General features: G+C 43.7%; 1 protein-coding gene across 1 annotated transcript in view; it reads left to right on the top strand.

Annotated features, from left to right (window-relative positions):
- grm7 (glutamate metabotropic receptor 7) overlaps window positions 1–17,475 on the top strand; it is a 193,381-nt gene that overhangs the window by 67,548 nt on the left and 108,358 nt on the right. The window contains exon 2 of the mRNA XM_073467537.1: window positions 15,682–15,898. Within this exon, the coding sequence (XP_073323638.1) occupies window positions 15,682–15,898 (217 nt within the window). The remainder of the gene's footprint in view (window positions 1–15,681; window positions 15,899–17,475) is intronic.

The following is a 17,475-nucleotide window of genomic DNA, read 5'->3' as shown; positions in this document are numbered from 1 at the left end:
ACTCCGTCACACGGAGGCAGATAGAAAACATCCGTAACATATGTGAGACGTGCACCACGGTGACGCCTCGCTGGCCTGTTAAATCAGAGAAATGTCAGTTATCACCCACCGCTTCCTGTTTCATGTTGCCAAATGAGCTCCTCGCCAACGAGGGGTCGACTAAAAAAGCAAGCGGGAGGAGAAGCAGCCAGAAACCGAGACGGACGAGGAAGATTAGAAGAGGGAGCGGAGATAGAGAGGAGGAAGACATGAGGAGGAAGACATGAGGAGGAAGACATGAGGAGGAAGACGTGAGGAGGAAGACGTGAGGAGGAAGACGTGAGGAGGATAAAAGGATAAAGGAAGTGAGTCAGTCAGCAGACAGGGTTTGTCTTTCTCTTGTGTGATTCACAGTCTGGCTGAATGCTGATGCACTGTTTTACAAATATAGTGATAATAACAATGTGCACACATGAGCTCACACACACACACACACACACACACACACACACACACACACACACACAGGACCAGTGACTCACACAGTGTATAACTGTGCAGGAGCTCGTTGTTTCCTGCTTCATTTATCCGTCCGTCCGTCGGCAGGCTGGAAAATAACAGCATGTTGATGAATGCATGCGCCTACGAGCGTGTGTGTGTGTGTGTGTGTGTGTGTGTGTGTGTGTGTGTGTGTGTTTGTGTTGCCTGAGTGAGAGAAAATGAGAGGTTGTAATGAAACCAGTGATTGCGAGCAGGGTCGTTGTCATTAAGTGTGATTAGGACTGGATGTTTCTCTTCACAGTCTGAGTTCTGATCCATGATGGACCTCTGCTTCTTCTCCTGTCAACATGGGGGGCGACCCCCATCCCGACGGTCCGCCATTCCGACCGGGTTATGGTTTCAGGTTCAGAATGGCACCCTGGACCCGTCAACATACACATGTGATTCTGACTCATGTGAGTCTTTGTGAGACAAATTGAAATCTAATTGTTCAAATCAGCTCATGAGGAGTCCTGCAGATGCGTTCTCGATGTTATAAAGGTGTGAAGGAGCCGTGTCTCCAGGAGTTCATCTGAACCTACGTCAGTTAAGAAGCTTTCAACCTTCATGATGTTTCAAACATCAGCGAGTGAAATGATAAAGAAGCTGATTTTTGACGTATTTTTACAATCTGAGTTTCCTGAATCACTGAGCGGCAGAGAACAGACGGATCAGTGAAGAGAAAGAGCCTGTAAACAACATCTGCTTCAGTGTGAGTGTCCGCTCCGGGACAATAAACCACGTTTACGATGCTATTAGCTAAACTCGCTGTATAGATTCAGTCATATTGCTCACATTTGTCTATTTTAAGCTACAATCTGCTCGATTTAACTGCGTGATGAGAGCTTTCGCACCAGACTTCTTCCTCTGGTGTTCTTGTGCGTCACCAGACAGCTTCAGGTGAATCAGCGCCTCCTTCTGGACTGGAGGAGGACCGACCCTGATTCTCATGTAGCCTCCAAACAAAGACGGATTGTAATCAGATTTACCTCACCACACCTCAACACAACAACACACACCTCAACACAACAACACACACCTCAACACAACAACACACACCTCAACACAAACGCTCTGACAGTCACATGAAGCTGACGCAGCAGGACATCAGCAGCTCTGCTTCTGATCCTCTGCTGCAGTTTAACTGCTCACAGGACCTGAAGTATATTTTGACCATCATTTTTCCTAAACTTGTTTAGAGAGTGTTATTTTGTTTTCACTCAGTCTCCAGAATATAATGTCAGCAGTTAAAATTTCTGCAAACCACAGATACGTCCCAGGTTAACATCTGTTCACATTACATGTTTACTAGCTGACTTCACATCAGGAGGTGGAGGTGAGGGTGGAGGTGTTACTGCAGCCAGCAAGCTGCCACATGATGTTTTTAAGGAGACCTGCAGATATTTCCGGCCCTTCAGTCGGTCGGTCAGCACGACTACACAAAACCACTAAACAGATTTCCTCCCAACTTGATGGAGGACGTGTCTCGGGCCAGAATAGACCCAGTTACGTTTGGTGCTGGTTTGGATGAAGAGACAGATCCAAGATATTTTACTCAATTTTTTAAGATGCAAAGAAAAACCATTGTAATCAGGCAGCTCGTCTCTGAGTGAGTGCGACTGGATGCAGATCGTAGATCTGATGAGGAGTATTGAGTTTGATATTGGATCAGGCTTGATGGAGTTTAAGGGGACTGTTGGGCTTTGGTGGAGGTATGCACTCTACTGAGTGCCATTCTAGATATCATCATTGTTTTTGACTGATTTATTGTCTGATGTTGAGGTCTGACAGTTCAGATACAGTGTGAGTCATATTATATATTATATATATGTCGGTGTGACTGAACTGTGTCAGTGTTTGTTTCTTACTCTGATATTATATTTCTTTATGTTTATTACACAACAGCCAACCGTCAGTGAGACAGTGTGTAGCGGTGACTGATCGTGAGGCGTTAATGCTGAAGACAAAGCGTTCGACCCAGTGCCGGCCCTGACCAATTTTGTGCCCTAGGCAAGATTTTAGCTGGCGCCCCCTTGCATCGCAGTCAATTTCACAATCGTTTTTCATACACTCGCACAGAAACTGCATGTATGTATTCAAGATTTTATTTCTTTTTAGTCAAAAATATCACACCAAATAAAAACTGAAGAAAGAAACAAGTGATAAATTAAAAATACAATATAAATAAGGTAATGCACAAACATATTAAAGAATATTGTCACTCTGTTGTGCTGAGGTAGAGGACAGGAGCACCTGATGCTGTGTCACTGGGGGTGGTGGTGAAATATTTTAAAAGTGCATCTGAAGAGAGAAGTATATGTGACCACTGGATGTTACATTTTAATAAAAAAACAGATGCTTGGTGTGTGCTATACATAAGACTAATATAGACTAATAATGAAGATACGATGAGATTCATTCAACTTTATCGTCATTGCAATGCAATTCAGTCTAACCAGAGTGCAAAAAGCAGTAAAGTGCAGTGAAATTAATATATATATGTAGCCTATGAATGATATGGGAAAGCTAAGGTATGGAGTATTAACAGTAATACACTTTAGCTGCACTTTAGCAAACATAAACTGTGACACAATAAACCAAAGGCTTACAACTGCCCTATTACTTATAAAGGGGATGGAAAACTAAGAGCATTTTAACTGACAAACAAGCAGGAAAACACAGCCAACAGGTTAAAATAACACCTGAACAGGCCTGACGTTAACTTTCCAAATGTCCCTGATGAATTTAAGGTGGAGTAACATTAACTTACGTCGACTCAGCTATTTACTGATTATTAAACAATGCTGCTATCATCCAAAGTAAGCTAGCAAGTTAACACTCTGCTCCAACAACGGTAACTACGATGCAATAAACCATTCATGTCATTCACTTCATCACATTGACGTTACTGTACCTCTTTCTTTCCACGTTTTTCTTTCTCTTCTTTCCTTCTTTTCCTTCCCTGGGCGTCGGATGGTTTCAGTCTTTTGGACATTGTGGTTCTGCTACAGTATCAATAAATGTCTGTCTTGGTCTTGGGGTCACGGTCCGGTCAGATTCAGGCAGCTCGCCTCTCGACCCCGCCCCCCTCACAGAGGGCAGGTACAGTGCAACGAGCCAGGAAACCAGAAAAAAGGCCTCTCCATTATCTAATAAGCTTTGCTATGAAGTTATGTTGCCGTGGGCTTATATAATATTTCGAAATAATAGTAGTAATAGCACTGGTAAAAAAACAGTTTTTTGTTGTTTTTGTTTTTTTTCTCTCCCCCCGTTTGCGGCGCCCCCCATGGATGACGGCGCCCTTAGCATTCGCCTATACAGCCTATGCCCAGGGCCGGCCCTGGTTCGACCAGTTAAAACACAGATGTGAAGCCGTCTGTGACAACAGTCGCAGCAACACGCAGAAACCTTGTGCCTGAACCCTCAGAGACGCTGATGTTCTTACAAACAACAGGAAGTGAGTTATTGTGGTTCGTCCTGCTGATTTTAGCTCGTTCACCAACGACGCAGCAGCCGGAGCTGCAGAGGTTTGTGTGACACACGGCTCATGAAGCTCATGAAGGTGATTAAGGGGCCTGATTGCAGCAATTTGCGTCAAACATGGCACTTCTTCCTGCAGTCTGAACTCAGTCAAAACCAAACACGCATGATTCACCTGTCCTCAGATTCAGAGGGACTTTCCGAGGATATAACTATTACTGATGTCCGTGCAAATAAACACTCAGAAATCTGCTTAGAAATCAGAAAGAAGATGCTTCTGATAACAGCAGAACGTCTACAGTGTCAGAGTGATCAGTGAGAGACGTCTGTACATCCATGAGTTCACTGCTAACAGCTCGTTCAGGACACTTCTGAGGCACATTACATCATGTTCGGATATGTGTCCTCACTCACACACTGTGCGTCGGCCTCGTTCTGCTGAGTGACGTCCGGTCGGCGCTTCATCACCAGCCTCACCGCTCGGTACCATATGTGCTGCTGTCAACTCCATTTGGTTCACAGATCACGCCGTCTGACTCCGGACCAGATGTGGCCCGCTGGCTAATTAATAAAGAATAGAGAGATCTGTCAGAGATACACAAGTACAGTGATGAGAGAGAAGTGTGACATAACACACTGTACACATGCACTGTACACACTGTACACACTGTACACACTGCACACACTGTACACACTGTACACACTGTACACACACACACACATTCATAGATGGTGTGTAATTAATGTAATTACGCAAACACACATAAAACAGACAGAAAGAGTTCATGAATGAGTCTCGAGGCCGTAAAGCTTCAATAATGATGTCAGAAAAATCATATTGTTGTTATTTTGACAGATATTGCGATGTTGTTCATGATGAGGAGGAAAGATCATCATCAAAAACTTTAAAAATCCTGATGACGACCGAACAAACATGTTTTCTCTCATCTGGAGAAGAAGATCTTGTGATCAGTATTTGGACTGATTGTGCAGCTCTAATGTCTCGTTTGATTTATTCATTCATTTTTGTTTACATGAGCCAGAGACAGAAAACAGTGAGAACTCATTTATCACAACGATATTCAGAGACAGCAGCTTTAAAACCATCAAACTTCCCACTGATCTCACATTAACTCCAATGATAGTTTGACAAAATGGTCATTCAGGAGTGTAAATGATGAAACATGTCGAGGTGTTTGGATGAAGAAATGTGAGACACGAAGCAGAAGAAGAAAAGAGTTTATTTTTCTGTGGTTGGGTTCATAAATCTGATGCTTTACACTATAAATGAGAGCGTGAGAGGGTGATCCAAGAGGAAGAGCATTTTCTTTCTCTGTGAGGTGAAGCCGTGACAGTGAGGAGGATGTAAGAGATGATGAGACCAGTTAGCAGTTAGCTAACGTTACACACGATCCGCTAACTCTCCTCTAACTCCTTCATCACTGTGCAGAGTGAAACACTGATCAGCCTCCTCAGCTGAGCTGTGTGGTGAGCTCATGACCTGGAGACAGTCCAGTCCTGTTCGCATGACAGCTGCTCAAGAAGACTCAAAAAGTTTGACTTCCAGGGAATTTAAATGTGGATGAATTAACTGAATGGTTCGGTTCTTCCAGACTTTCTGACCCAATGGATCAAATTCTGATGAGATGAGTCAGTTTGCAGGTTGTGACACTCACACAGTTTGATTCACTGTTTAACAGCTGCTTCTTTGTCAGTGAATGCTGCAGGGAACGTGCTTTGGGGCCTGTGTGCATCACATGACGCTGTAATTAGACCGTTCGGCCACCGTGTCAGATCGGCTTCACAATGCCGGCTGCTGTTCCCGGGGGGTTAGCGCGTTCGTCTGGTCTATGAGTCTGCGTGGCGATATGAGAAGAACATATTTCCTACATTTCCTGCTCACAACAACAAGTTCTGTGGATCATCAGTAACGGTGTTGTGATGTATGGAAACAGTCAGAGTCTCTTACTGTGGGGCTTTGAGCCTCAGAAGCTTTGTGTGAGAGAAGGCAGACGTCTCTACAGCCGACATCTCCACAACTCTGCAACTCACACCGAAACGATCTAGATGGATAAATATGTATGTTGGATTCTGGGGATAATTGTCCCTTCACAGCCTCCGTCCTCTTTTGTACGCGTCCCCACGTCCTGAGCGCTGACGCCGGGCTCTGACCTCTCTGACTTCAGGTCACACACGAGCTAAAAAGGCTAACAGGACCGAAGCATCAGCGGCTGCCAGCGATCACACAAACACTCATTTAATAGACATCAGTGTTCGGCAGAAGGTCAATAGCTTGGAGTCCTCTGCCGTCGAAGGAACGCACAAATGTCAGATGGAAATGTCGATAAGCGTGTTGGTGTTTGACTGCGGCCACATGCGCTGCTTCTTCTCCCTCTTTGTCTCTTTCTGAATGACTTTGTCGACTTTCTTATTCCTGTCGGGTGCAGACGAGCTTCTGGCCCTCCAATCAATTTTGGATCTCTGTCGCATTGTCATTCCTGCTCATCCTCATCCTCTCTTCCTGTTCCTCGGTCACCGTTTCCTCCTCCTGTTGTCCGTCCCTCTGTCGTCAGCATCTATCACTTTCTCTCTGCGTCCGTCGTGGATCAATGCGGCTTTATCCGCCGTCACCTTCCAGCTCGGGTCGTGTTTGCTCCTCTCGGACCGCCTCCTCCCTCCGTCTCTCTGCCGCCGTGTCTCGGATCAATGCGGGGTTTAGCCATTGTCACATTGTAGTGCAGGTTGTGTTTTATTGAAGCTGTCAAGGTGCTGACCTTTCCATGTCCAGGGGAAGAAAGAGGGATGCCAGCAGGTATGATAGAGGGAGCGAGGGATGACCAAGCCGCTTATGAGTCTAATCTATCAAAGGGGCAGAAGGTGGAGGTTCTGGTCGGCTGCCAAACTTTGGGCTTCAAACACACAGCGCCTTCATTTTTGTATTTATTCCTCACGTCACTCACATGTTCGCCTCTTCTTCCTGTTGAGGTAGTAGGAAACAAAAATGGCATTTTTCAAGCTCCTGGAATCAAACTTTATAAAATAACCTCAAATGCATCATGTAACAAGCATTTACTTTGTTTTATCCTCTTTTGTTTCATGCCTGTGTGCAGTTCACCTCTGCTGTGATCATAAAAGATTCACTGTCTAATTAAAAGTCTTTGGCAAGCTCCTCCAATTTAAAGTGAAGAGTGATTCATTAAAGCATTTAGTGCAGCAGAGCCGAGAGGAGGATCTGAGAAAACTCCCCAAATCTCACTTTACATTTCTGCATATTTCTCCTGAGTCTGTTGAAGCACCGACACAGTGGAGCTCATGTCTTTAGTTTAATGATTCCTACTGAATCCTCACGTGGAAAAACTTCAAGGGATCAGCTGAGGTGAAGGTGAAGTGAAGGTAACACACAGGTACAACTCACAGCAGGAGACGGGACGTGAAGAGCAACGTCACCAAACTTTAATAATACATAGATTCATAATTCCTTCATCCACGACCGTCTGTTGAACGTGTAAACTGATGGTCTTTAGTGCGGCAGCTTTATCTCCTGTCAGTTTGTCTCTGAAGGAGGATTCAACAGAGGTGACTGTGTCCTGTGAGGACGACTAACAGCGACGCAGACATGAGACCAACACAGAGACAGTTTTATTTTCATGATTACGATCTTTTTACTGAGATCTGACCTTTAACTCTTTATTGTATCCATGATGAGGAAACAAACCAGGATCTTTCCCTAAACCTGACCTTCACCCTAACACGTGTCAGGATTTATTTATCACTGTAACTGGTGACAGTTTAGTAATCACAGACAGATGATGATGTCCATCTGCTGGTGGAGGTGTGTGATCATTTTCTTCTTTAGTTTTCGAGGACGTTTTGTGCACAACGTTCCTAAATTTTCCACCCAATAGGCAGAATAAATGTGTGTGTTCCTGCAAACCACAGATATTTTCAACCTTTACTTTTCTTTTGAGATTCAGTTTCATGTTGTGCTTTTGGTCTGTTTAAGTCCCTGCACTAGGTTAGGGTTTGATAAAGATCATGTTTTGGTTTAAAATCCTGTTTTTGACCAGAAAACGTCCCGATGTCAGCGTCCCCTCTGCCTCCTGACATGAAAGTCAGCTCTTATTCATTTGAATGTCATGCGACACGTACGACCTGGAGCTCATTCAGTCCATGCTTACTTCTTTTAAAACAGACTGTGATATTCACAAGGCTCAGTTTCTAAACCTTGATTATGAAAAATAGTTGCATGAAAACAGGAACTAAAACCTCGTGTGGAGCAGAGTTTAATCTGTTCTGTGATTTATTGGAGATTGAGATTAGAGGTTATTTCATGTTTATTGCAGATTATATGATGGTTGAAGCACAACAGTTTAGTAACTGACACCATGATGATAACACAGACCTGAGTTGTGTTTTAGGCAGGACACTTTTTATTTTCAGAACATAAAGGCAGATAAATGTTCAGAGACGACCGCTGCGACTTTATTTCTGCGCTCTGGTGAGTCCTTGTGCCTGACACGCTAAATAATGAGCTGTAGTCCACCACCATGTTTAACAGCACAGTAACCTTATGGAGGCTCCTTCTCACTCCATTACTCATCACCACTGACGACCTCGGGGCTGCGAGTTGATAAACCTGAGTTGAGGTAGTTTCTGCTGACGGCGGAGCTTCAGTGAACTGGAGAGGTTTGACCCTCCATGAATCCCCTCAGCCGTCCCAGAGACACCGGCCTGCTGCGCCAGCTCGTCGAGGATTTGACAAACCGTCAGCCGTCAGGCTGCAGCGGACGTTTCAACGCTGTCATGGTTTTACATTTATGACGTCAGAGAGATGGAGAGAGACGGAGAGAGAGACGGAGAGAGAGACGAGAAACTCTGGTGTCATGAAGTCAGGACGGGACTCATCCGTTACTCCTCCTGTCTGTAGAGCGGGGGAATGACAGTATAATGACCCAGTGTTGTAACAAGAAGTCCGTAAAGTCGTACTTTGGTAGAAGCGACAGTCTTTGTTCTGGAGTCTTAAAGAGTCTGATGTTACACGTACTTCAGTATTAAAAGTTAAAGTTTTCTGATCATCAGAGTTTTAATAAACGTTCTGATACAACTATAACTTCAGTTATCAAAGAAATGTAGTGGAGTAAAAAGTACAATATTATGTTATTATGTTATAGATTGAAATACTAATGTCGTCTCCTCGCAGCTGTTTGAGACGAGACGCTTCAGGTGAATAAAGTAACTTTAACTAATAGACATCAGCATTAAAAACCTTGATTAAAGAAAACATTTAAAAAGAAAAGATTCATGCTGATTTAGGCATCTTGTTTAATTTTCTAGTGTTAATTGGCAGCTGAATATTTTTTAATTACAACTTTTCTGATATTTTATGTTAGAAAATGTTAGTAGTCGTTCATGTTAGTTATTAATGCACTTATTTGCCAAATTGTCCAGAAGAGAAATGTGAACAGATCCAGGTTCAAACCTGTTGATTTATTAAAGTTAAAGGTTTTTCTCTTTCTATCGCTCCATAAATCAAAAGTAATGTTCGGAAGTATCAACTTTCTTCATGTTTTTAGGAATAAATCGTTTTATAAATCAGACTGTGAATGATTTATGAACAATCCTTCAGAATACAGAGAAGAATCAAACTCACTTTAAACATATGGATTGTAAAATTAACACAATGATTTATTGTATTACAAGTTTTCTCATATTTTAACTGTAAATATTCTGTCTTCTGTCTGAAGAAGCAGAGCAGAGCAAGAAAACAGCATGTTTCACCTTAAATCACATAAACCTTCTGTATATGTAGTGAAGTGATTTATCAGGGACTCACCTGCTGCAGTGAGCAGAGACATAAAAGGTGAATATCTCACAGTTTCTGTTGGACGTCTCAGGTGTCTGTGGAGAAGAAGAAAGAAGCTGCAGCCTCTCTTCATGTCTCTGTCCACAGTCCTCCTACGTCTTCTGTCCTCCCTGTCAGACCGCCATGTGTCTCACTGCCCACCTGTTACCTGAGCTCATTCACAGGGTTTGTATCAGACGCAGCAGGTTCATGTCCCTCATGTCACAGAGAGGGACAGACTGAAGGACACTGGAGACAATGAGGGTTCATCCTCCTCCATCATGAGTCAGACTATTTTATCTTCTTTCTTTCTTTCTTTCTTTCTTTCTTTCTTTCTTTCTTTCTTTCTTTCTTTCTTTCTTTCTTTCCTCCACCAACACAACAAAGTTACCCCCTCAGGCCTGATGATGTGGCCTCTGTGACTTCTTGAGTCAGAAGCCATAAAACATTTCAGCTGCAATTCAAGGACACTGCAGCCAGACAGCTGATGAAGACCTCAGACAGCTGATGAAGACCTCAGTCTGCTGATGAAGACCTCAGTCTGCTGATGAAGACCTCAGGCAGCTGATGAAGACCTCAGTCTGCTGATGAAGACCTCAGACAGCTGATGAAGACCTCAGACAGCTGATGAAGACCTCAGACAGCTGATGAAGACCTCAGTCTGCTGATGAAGACCTCAGTCTGCTGATGAAGACCTCAGACAGCTGATGAAGACCTCAGACAGCTGATGAAGACCTCAGACAGCTGATGAAGACCTCAGGCAGCTGATGAAGACCTCAATCTGCTGATGAAGACCTCAGTCTGCTGATGAAGACCTCGGGCTGCTGATGAAGACCTCAGTCTGCTGATGAAGACCTCAGTCTGCTGATGAAGACCTCAGACAGCTGATGAAGACCTCAGTCTGCTGATGAAGACCTCAGACAGCTGATGAATACCTCGGGCTGCTTCACTCAGACGACACACTGTGACACTTTCTAGAAAACCTAGAAACGCTGAAGGAAGCTCAGATGACCGTATCGACCATTTAAAATGATCTGTTTCATCTGATGGCGCCTCACAGATCACCGTCATGTTAACGGCACTGAGTTATGACACACGAGAATTAAAGTTTCCCTCACAGATGGTAAATGGTGTCAGAGCAGAGTGTAAACTCATGGTGACATCACCTGTTGGCGTGTGAGCTGCCATTTTGAAGTTATGTTTTGGAGCCGACTGATTGGATCTCACTGAGAACCAGGAAACGTTGCTGTGGTAGCGACCTGTCAATCACAAGGCAGCCACGCCCTGAATATATCCTGCTATATGGTGTATTTATAATAATTTACTAAATGAACGTCACGCTGCGTTAAAGAAGACTTGAACTCATTAGAAAACTGTTTACTGAGAGAATCAATCAGGAGACAAGTGGGCTCATTTTCTCATAAGCTTATATGCAATGGTCATTAGGTCACATCCTGACATCGTGGGGACCAATCACGTGCAGTTTCAGATTGATTGTCTCAGTAAAGTTGTCTAAAAACGTTGATGTGCTCTCTGAGTCACCTTCAGTTCTCTCTGTGAACTCACAGCAGTAATCTGCACCTGCACATGTTTTCTGTCCTGGTTCCGCCTCAGACCTCACACGGGTCGCCCCGCCGTGTTTGGGCCACATCATGTTTGATCATTCGATACGCAGCACAGGGCTGAGAGTTCAAAATCCTTTTTCATCTGAATGATCCGATATCGATTCATAAAAACCTGGATCGATCTTTTCCTGTGGATGCGTGTCAGCGATCTGAGATTAACACACGCCAAGCACCAAATGCAGGTTTCAGGGACTTCATGATGCATTCAAGTGCACCTCGTAAACTCAGTAATCTTTACTCTGAACGGCTGCAGAAGTTGGTTAAAACATGAACGTTTCTTTGTTGAACTACATCGAGCTACATCTGTCATCACGTTCTTCTTCTTTCACTGCAGAATTTTAAAAGTGAGAGGCTTGAATCAAAACAATATCTAATTCATTTCTCCATCGGCAGATTTTAATCCTAATTTTGGGAAACATTATGTAAACGTTAATATTTTTATTTTTCTAATAATGCACCTTGTGAGAGGTTTCAGCGTTAGTTCTCTCTGAATCTTTTTCATTCAAATCAAATTGAAAATTGTGAGATCAGCCGGACCAGCGCCACAAAATGAAGACACCATATATGCTTTAACTTAGAGTAGTAGCCGGTAGTCATACGACCACTCAACGACAATAAGCATGTGAACATACAGCGTGTTATAGGAATGTAGAGGTGCATGTATGCGTGTATGCACAGGACAGTACTGGGGATGATGCGTCGGCTCTGTCGGGTTTAAACAGAGCCAGTTTCTGGTTTCTGGAGTTTCCAGCAGAACGGGTTCTGGATGTAAAACAGAACCGTCTCCTCCAGCAGGTCGTGTTTCACCAAAAACACACCTGAATGTTTTAATAGGATTAGATCGTTGTAAACTGATTTTTAAGTAGATTGTCGGTCCCTGTGCGCCCAGAATGTGTTTTCCACCTGCTGCAGGAGGAAAACTGATCACCACAGTTTAAAGTAAATGAGGTCCTGTTGTGGTGCTGACAGCTCATAAACGGCCCGCAGAAACAGGAACCGAAGAAAAAAAGCTGCTGATTATGTGAGAGAGGTTCAGTAAGTAGTCAACAGTGTTTGTGCTGCAAACGGTATTTTTAAAAACCAATTTCCCTCCAGATCTCTGCGCTATTCATTTTCCTCTTTCTCTCAATAAAAAACAAAAATAATGAGCCGTGTGTGTGTGTGTGTGTGTGTGTGTGTGTGTGTGTGTGTGTGCAAACACTTTTAACCTGATCATAATGTGAGTGTGAGTCGGTGTGAGTCAGTGTGAGTCGGTGTGAGTCGGTGTGAGTCGGTGTGAGTCAGTGTGAGTCAGTGTGAGTGGAGCATCACTCCCACAGATCAAAGGCTAATTGGAAGACGTATCTGTTGGGGGGATTTTGCAACTTTAAGAGCTTCGCTCTGATTTTCTTCCTGAGGGATGGATTTTAATTTTTACTGGACGTCGGTTGAGACCTTGATGGACAGAGATCAAATAATCCCTGACCTCACACAGATTCTCTCTAATTACCATGAGCACCTTTCACTCCTCGCTGTTTCAAACTCGTTAAATCTGCTCTCATCTCCACATTTACACTCCAACACAGATGAACTCCGTCACTTTCTACCTGAACAGAACTCAGTTCTAGTTAAATCACTTTATTTTAAAGACACGTCTGTTTATCAGCTCCCTGAAAAGGAAGTTTCTCTCTGAAGTGACTTTTTTCTTGCTCAGGTTTTAGTTGTTTGGAAATGTTTCAGTTTCTCCACACATCTTTCTTCTGTTTCGGGTGCGCAAAGGATCTTGGGATATGGGAGACCGCGAAGGATAGCAGCGGTGCGTCCTCCAAAAAGAGGGAAAAGAAGGCTGCATTTGAAGGCCAATTGCGTCACAACGCTGCGCGAAGGCTGTCCCAATTTGAAGGCTCCTTCAAATGCAGCCCCTGAATTGGAACACAGCCTGTGACCTGGTGTGCGTCTGCTGTAGAGACGTATCCCAGCATGCAGTTCACATCAAGCAGCAGCCATTACAGTGGTCACCGTTTAGGCAAAATCTTTACATACTTCTATTTCTATATGTGCATATATTTTTAATATTCATTGTGCTGTCCTCATTACACGTGTGCTGTGCATAACTTGACAGTCAGATAAACTCCTTCCTAACACCAAGACTCTGAAGACAGTTGTCCCTTTGTCCACAGGTTTATTGACGTTGCGAGGAAAGGTGAAACTAGGACAGATATACAGAAAATATAATCAACGCTGTGCTTGCTTTTAACATACAAAATCCACAATGTAAATGTACCAGCTCAATCTTCAATATGAATTAATCCACTTGTTTTCCTTTTTAACTGTTTTTAACTGTGACAGGGTTCATGTATTAATTACATTTTTAACTTGAAACGTCATATATGAAATAATATCTTGACATGTAATCAATTCCTGCTCATTTCTTAATTGTAATTATGCTCTCATGAACTTGCAATGGCTCAGTAACAGAGTGGTTAGCTTGGTAACTTTTTTAGCATCAAACTTCACAGAATGTCACAAAATAATAATCTGCAATTGTAGATAACGATAAAACAAACTAGTACATACCCATGATGCTACCAAAGGCATAAGATGTATGCATATGTCGCTGGATTGACTCAGATGGAACAAAACAACAGCTCTCAACAGCTCTCTTGCTTACTTCCTGGTTACTAGCCACATGACACAACTCCCTGTAATTTAGTTCCTGACTTTCTTAAAGTGACCACAACCAAAAACACACATGAGCAAAAAAGACTTCTAACATCTAACTAAACATTCATAATATTTTGTATTTGTATTGATTCAATAAACTGCAGAATCTGAGTCAAACTCTCATCTGTTCTAGTGAGTTTGTAGTTTAGTAGTAGACTGACCTCACTTCCTGTCTGGACAGGAAGTTGTTGTTGTTCAGGAAGTGACAAGTGGCTGCATGTGTTCGTCTCACTCAGTTTGAATTGTGACCTCATCTCGTGCTTCGTCCTGCTCAGTGTCTGAGAGTACGTCTGTTCATCAGGTTAATATTATATTTTTGAGCACAATATTTTTCAGCTGAATCAAAAAAAAATATCTCTGCAGAATTCTTTCATTTGTGTTTGTTTGGGTGATATTAGTGCTGTGAGTTATTGGTTACTTAATTAGTATTCAATGCATTTTGACTTCTTTGTCGTATCTGACAGTTTTGTGCGTTTGTTTCACACTTTGGTTCAGTGAAATCTGGAGTGATTTACTGAACTGAGTGTTTAGCTCACTGAATTTAGTTCATCTGATCATCTGGTGACACAAAACTGTCTTAATTTCAATCTTTCAACTCTTATTTTAAGTTTCTTCTTTGTTTTAAAGCAGGAAAGTAAAGAAAAAGTCGACTAATGGAAATAGTGCCTATTTGAAAATGTTTTCTGAAGCTGTGTGAGGAGCTGCAGCGAACAGTTTGATCTCTGCAGGACCTTCTCTGGTTCACTGGCAGAGTTTTAAACAGAAGATAGAAACAACATTAAAAGATGATCTTTGGTCTCAGAGATGAGATCTGATATTTGTTGCTGCCTCATTAGTTTAAAACAGTCGGACAGTTTATATTCACACATTTCAGCTCGTTATAAAATAAACACATGCAGATGATCAGAGGACGCTTTGTTTATTACACGTGATAACTGTTGATCGGAGTCTTTCCCAGCATGCACCTGGTGGTGAACAGTTCACTTGTTCACTATTAAACTCGAACTGTCAAACACTTCAGGTCACATGGTTCTGTTCAGGAAAAGGTCCATACAGTCGACTTCAGTCATGTGTTACTGAAGCAGTGATCCATCAGATTGTAACTGATCCAGTCGTTCTGAACCTTCCTGCAGACGGACTGAACGGCTGCTTCCTCTAACTTCACTCACTCATGTATCTCACTATTAAAACAGTTTGTTTAGAATATGTTGCAACCTCAGAGACGTTCAGTCTTTTTATTGTGTCTTTATATCGACACATTATGTGCTCGTACGTGGACCCTAATATATCACCGATGATCAGATGCAAATATCTCCTGGTACCTCGAGGCATAAACCACTGATAATCTGTTCAACAGAAAGATTTAAGATCACCTAAACTCTTAATCTGACCGTTTCCCTCCGACTGGAGGAAATCTGTTCTGTCTGTACATGTTTGCTTCACGATTATTGAGAAACAGGTTCAGCTCCACCTTCCTAACTCCTCGTCCTCTTCTTCACTCTCTCCCTCCAGATCCCTCAGATCAGCTATGCATCCACCGCCCCGGAGCTGAGTGACGACCGGCGGTACGACTTCTTCTCTCGGGTGGTCCCTCCGGACAGCTTCCAGGCCCAGGCCATGGTGGACATCGTCAAGGCCATGGGCTGGAACTACGTCTCCACCGTGGCCTCAGAGGGCAGCTACGGGGAGAAGGGAGTGGACGCCTTCATGCAGCTCTCCAGAGAAGCAGGTAAGAGGCTGGTGCCGTGGGTCCAGACAGGGTCAGCTGACTGTTTCTATGGCAACAGTCAGTCGGTGGAGGAGCCAGTTTTTGTGTTTCAGCAGCTGATGTTTCACCTGAAATGATTTAAGAAGAAACACTTCAGCACATGGAGGACGATGAATTCACAGGATGTCGTCGCTGTCATACTCTAAAGTTTGTCTCAGTCCAGACGGACTCTGATGGACTCTGATGGACTCTGGTGGACTCTGGTGTGTCCTGGTTCAGTTCTGTTTGGTTTGTTTGTGCTGGTGTGAAGTCTGGACTGAAGAGGAGGGTCTGAGCTGGTTCTGATCCAGCCCTGGTGCGTTTTGCAGGACGGTGTGAGAGTAGACGAGAACACGCTGATCCGACGTGTTTCTTAATGTACCAGTAACACAAATCTGCAGAATGATGTAAAGTGTCGAGTCACAGAAACTTGAGAGGAGTTAATGAGTTTACAGAGATGCTGATTGCTCTCTGAATAATCTCAGTGACATTTAGAGCAACCTGATGACTCTTCACATCTCACCAGTTAGGATGCGTCCTGACATTTAAGTGCTGGAGTTTGTAGAGGATAATTAAAGGACACGGCGCTGACAGGAAGCTGCCTGATGGTTCCACACCCACAAGACCTTGATCATTGATCTGTGCTGCTTTTTGAACAATAATGTGATTAAATGATTTGCACAGCTCTCCCTGGTGGTTTTCACACTCTTTGTTGTTGCAGCAGGTTCTTTTTTTAGAGGGTATTCAGGAGAAAGCTGGGTCCTGGACCACCGGCTGTGGTACTGAGCAGAAACCAGAGGCCACCTGTTGATGGAAATATGACAAGAAGCGTTTGCAGGTTGTTTTCAGGATCCAACCAGAATGAATTAATTTAGTCTCATCAGTTTGGTCACAAGAGAAGAAGAAACAGTGATTTTATTTAGTCTGAGTTCTTTAAATCTTTTCGTATTTATATTTTTATGCTCTTCTGTTGGAACGATGTCCAGACGTGCACCTGATGAACTGAAGGTGAGTCTCCAGGCTGAGTTTGGAAGTTAAAGAGGTGCAGAAATCCTCATCTGTGCTGTTTCAGCCTTGTTAAGATTTGTTCATGAACTCACCTGTTAATATCTTTATCATCACACAACACTGGTAGAAGGTTGATCACCTGCAGCCGGTCTGAGTGACCTCTGAGTCCTCTGGGTCCTCTGAGTCCTCTGGGTCCTCTGAGTCCTCTGGGTCCTCTGGGTCCTCTGAGTCCTCTGAGTCCTCTGAGTCCTCTGAGTCCTCTGAGTGACCTCTGGGTCCTCTGAGTGACCTCTGGGTCCTCTGAGTGACCTCTGGGTCCTCTGAGTCCTCTGAGTCCTCTGGGTCCTCTGAGTCCTCTGGGTCCTCTAGGTCCTCTGGGTCCTCTGAGTCCTCTGAGTGACCTCTGGGTCCTCTGAGTGACCTCTGGGTCCTCTGAGTCCTCTGAGTCCTCTGGGTCCTCTGAGTCCTCTGGGTCCTCTAGGTCCTCTGGGTCCTCTGAGTCCTCTGGGTCCTCTGGGTCCTCTGGGTCCTCTGGGTCCTCTGGGTCCTCT

Source organism: Pagrus major, chromosome 6 (assembly GCF_040436345.1).
Source record: "Pagrus major chromosome 6, Pma_NU_1.0".
Taxonomy (NCBI): Eukaryota; Metazoa; Chordata; class Actinopteri; order Spariformes; family Sparidae; genus Pagrus; species Pagrus major.
The sequence above is the reverse complement of the archived record's forward strand: the minus strand, read 5'-3'. Positions and strand labels throughout refer to the sequence as shown.